This window comes from Pediculus humanus, genomic scaffold (assembly GCF_000006295.1).
Source record: "Pediculus humanus corporis 1103172107403 genomic scaffold, whole genome shotgun sequence".
Lineage (NCBI taxonomy): Eukaryota > Metazoa > Arthropoda > Insecta > Psocodea > Pediculidae > Pediculus > Pediculus humanus.
In genome coordinates, this window is record NW_002987028.1 from 384,600 (window position 1) to 388,595 (window position 3,996).

Consider the following 3,996-nt stretch of genomic DNA (forward strand, 5'->3'; position numbering starts at 1 on the left):
ATACGACTTTTAAAAAACTCGCTCGCCGCAAAAAATAAAAAAATAAAAAAATTTCCCCCCTCTCTACTTCTCCCTTCCTCCTTTTGCTTCCTCGTCCCCTCCCCACCCCCCATTAACGCCGAAATAAAAAAATGTAAAAAAAAAAAAAAAAAAAGAAAATTTATCGAAACTTTTTTAGAATAAAAACGAACGTCGAACGTCGAACGGGAACTCAATTTAAAAAAAAAAAAAAAACTTTAAAAAGTAAGAAAACAAATTTGCTATATATATATATATAAATGTACACACGCACGCACACACACACACGCACACGCAATTTTACATGAAACATATGAAAAAAAAAAAGAAAGAAAAAGCCCCTGGTCAAATATTTTCAAAACCTGTTGATTTTTCAACCCTTAACCCTTGACCCCTCCCTTCTCCCTCCTCCTCCCCTCCATCCCCCACTCCTCCCTTTCTACCGTTAAAAAAGTTACATTGTAAAATTTATAATTAATAAAACGGAATTAAAAAAAAAAAAATTTATGAAAGTTTAACCTTTAAATAAAAAATGTCCGAAACTGTTTTTTTAATTTTTTTTTTTTTTTTTAAATAATGAATGAATGCGTGTGTGCGTGTGTGCGTGTGCGTGTAGGTGTGTGTGCGTGAGTGTGTTACCTGACAAGTGAAATTATAAAATTAAGTGATAACGATACTAATTTTAATTAAAATCAAATCTCTTTAGAAAAGTTTTCCCAACCGGAAACGCATAAACGTAATTCGAATTAAATATTTTTAAAAAAAAATAACAATGATAATAATACGCACACACGCACAATTTTTTGTTTGTTTGTAACTGACATTGTTTGTCATATTTACTCTAAACGGCATTTTGACAACCAGCAGGAAAATAATATTATTATTATTTTCTTTTTTTGGGCGTATTTTCCACACAGTATAAAACAAAGTTATTTAATTATTTATATAAAAAAACACGGAACATTCGAGATGTTTTTTACTTTACCGCGATGTTATAAAATAAATTTGTTTTAAAACTTTTATAAATAATTAATTTTTTTTGTACTAAAACAACAAACATTTTAAAAATATCGCGATAATGATGATAATGTCATAATAGTAGTAAGAAAAATTTTTTTTTGATGACTACGAATCGCTGGATTTCCCACCCCCCCCCCCAAAAAAAAAATTTCCAGCATTTAATTTAAATTTCAAATTAATTTCAAATAAATTCCGCGGAAAAAATAAAATTTTTAGAAAGTTCTAGAATTTTTAAATAAAAAAATTAAATAAATAAACTTACCCCCTTATGTGATGAAAACAAATTTTTTTTTTTTAGCGGCTAAAAATAGCCGGAAAAACGCCGAGAAAAAGTTTTCCCTTCCAAGAAAAAAAAAATTATGAAATTTTCCAAACAAACTGATATCCTCGATGGATTGTATGCTTGCTTTATAACTAAAGTTATAAGCCAGAAGGTTGGAAGAAGGGTGGTGGTGGTGGTGGTGGCAGCGGTGGTGGCGGTGGTGGAGCTCCAAAATATGGTGAGCAGTGCAGACTGAGTCGCGTGAATTTTCTTCGTGTTTGACCTTTTCTTTTTTTTTCTTTTTTTTTTTTCATTCACACAACATTGTCATCATTGTGTCCTGCTGGAAAAAAAAAAACCATTTCAAATTACAATAACAATAATAATAATAATAATAATTTTTATTATTATTTATTTTCAAATATAATCTTCTTCGAATAATAAAAAAAACTTACGTTATAAAGAGTTTGCGCGCGCGAAAATAATAATAATAATGTGTAAGTAAGTAATTTTATTAAATCAATTTTTTTTATTAATTTTATTAAATTTTTTCCCAATTTTATTCTCCATTTTTATTATTATTATTATTATTACTTTTCTTCCTGTGACGTATTTTGCAATACACGATGTTAAGTTTTCATTCATTCAACCTGAAATGGAAAAAAGAAAATTTTCCGTTTTTGTTTTTAGAAAAATTTTTTTACCCTAATGTTAAATACCTTACTCACATCATTTTAAACGCATTTCCGGAATTTTTTCCAGAACATTCTTCGGTGATGAAGCCCTTTATTAATTGTAATCAAAACTTATTAACCACAGAATGAATCTGGAATAATTTTTTCCCATTTTCCTGTCGTTTAAGTGGTTTTCCCCCCCCATCGATCTGATTCTACTGATTTGTTTTTCTCTGGAAAAAAAAATAATAATGATAATAAAATTAATCTCAAGTAAAAAATGAAATCAATAATTAAAAAAAAAAAAATTTTTATGATAATTATTACCGTTGTAATTATAATTATAATTTTTTACAATAAAATATTAAATTTCATACTTTTTTTTTTATTTTTTATATAAATATATATATTAATATAATATAAATAATTAACCGTTGGATATAAATAAATAAAAAAATTATTTTTTCTTTTTTTATACTTTAATCAAATTTACACGAATTTAATAAGGAAAAATAAAGAGAAAAGAAAAAAAGAAAAGAAAAGAAAAAAGAAAATTTAATAAAAATATCAAAGTTTAACTTATATATGATGATTATTATTATTTTATTTTTTAAATTAAAATCTATTTGAATCTCATCTTCATTTTATTTTAATTGTTTTCTTTTACAAATTATTATTATTATTATAAAATTTATTTAAATAAATTACAATAATAAAATTTATCATTTAAAGTAAATAAAAAAAATTACAGGTAGTAATTTTAGTTTAAGAAAAAAAAAGGAGGAGTAGACTAGATATCATTTAAAGTTCAAAAAATTACAAATAATAATAATAATAATAATAATAATAATTGGTAAAAAATTTCGAATTAATTTTATAATAAAAAAAACAACAAAAAGGAAATCAATAAAAAATTCTTTTAATTTTTTTTTTTTTTTTTCCATTCAGTGATAAATTTTTCCCCTGAATTTTCTTTTCCCCTTCACCTCCACATTCCCCTCCCTCCCTCTCCCTCCTTATTTATGCGAAACTCAATTAAGAAAAAAAAAAAAAAGTTTTTTTGTGTTAACCTTTTTAAACTTTAAGAAAAAAAAAAAACCTTTTATCGTTATTCAAACGATAAAAATATGGTTTGTAACAAAGGTAAGAAGAAGAAGAGTAACAATTTAAATCATTCAACTGAAAAAAAAAACTGTAATATAATCAATCGACTCATAATAATAATAATAATAAATTTAATAAAAACGTTACTAAAAACTTTTTCCCCCCCTCCTAAAATGTTTATTAATTTTCTTCGTAACTTTTTATAAAAAACTTTTTTTTAAATTACAAAACGTGTAGTTTTATTTTGACCAAATAAATTATTATCATTATTTTCGTTATGGAGAACATTTTAATTTATTATTAATTACTTAATGCCATAATGGCACGAATGGTAAAAAAAAAACGTTTATAAACTTGAAGAATAAAATGAAATGATACCAAAAAGTAACAGTACATGTAAATATATGTAGATGATGGATCAACATTGTTTAACTTATGTTATAACAAAATGGAGGAAGAAATGTGTGGTGGTGAGTTAACAAACAAAAACATTTAAAACCATAATTTTATAATAATTATTAAAATTCATCTTTTATCTGAGTTTCGATTGAATTTGATACAAAAGATACGTTTTCGGTTTCGCTTGTTATAGTGTAATTGTCGTCTGCAGTTTTAACTGATGGATCAGCATTAACAAGAGTTATTTTTGATCTGAATGTTGATTCCATGGAAACATTTGATGAAACTTTAAACTCGGGAACAAAAGAACATTGTAAATTAAATGCAGAATCACCTGGCATTATCAATTCCGGATCATGTTGTATAACTATTGTGTTAATAAAACAAGAATCTGCCACGTCCTGAAACAACAAATTAAAACAAAATGTCCGAATGACATAAACAAAATGAATTTTTATATATTCGAATGTTTTTTATGTCATCGACTCACCATAATAGTTTGACATTTATTAAATGGTA

General features: G+C 25.2%; 1 protein-coding gene across 1 annotated transcript; it reads left to right on the top strand.

The window, feature by feature from the left end:
* Window positions 1-3,526: 3,526 nt before the first annotated feature.
* On the top strand, window positions 3,527-3,882 carry Phum_PHUM055200 (uncharacterized protein; the record flags this gene model as incomplete). Its single annotated transcript, XM_002423337.1, has 2 exons — window positions 3,527-3,548; window positions 3,689-3,882. 2 exons carry the CDS (start codon window positions 3,527-3,529, stop codon window positions 3,880-3,882), a joined length of 216 nt encoding a protein of 71 aa, XP_002423382.1.
* Window positions 3,883-3,996: the final 114 nt, after the last annotated feature.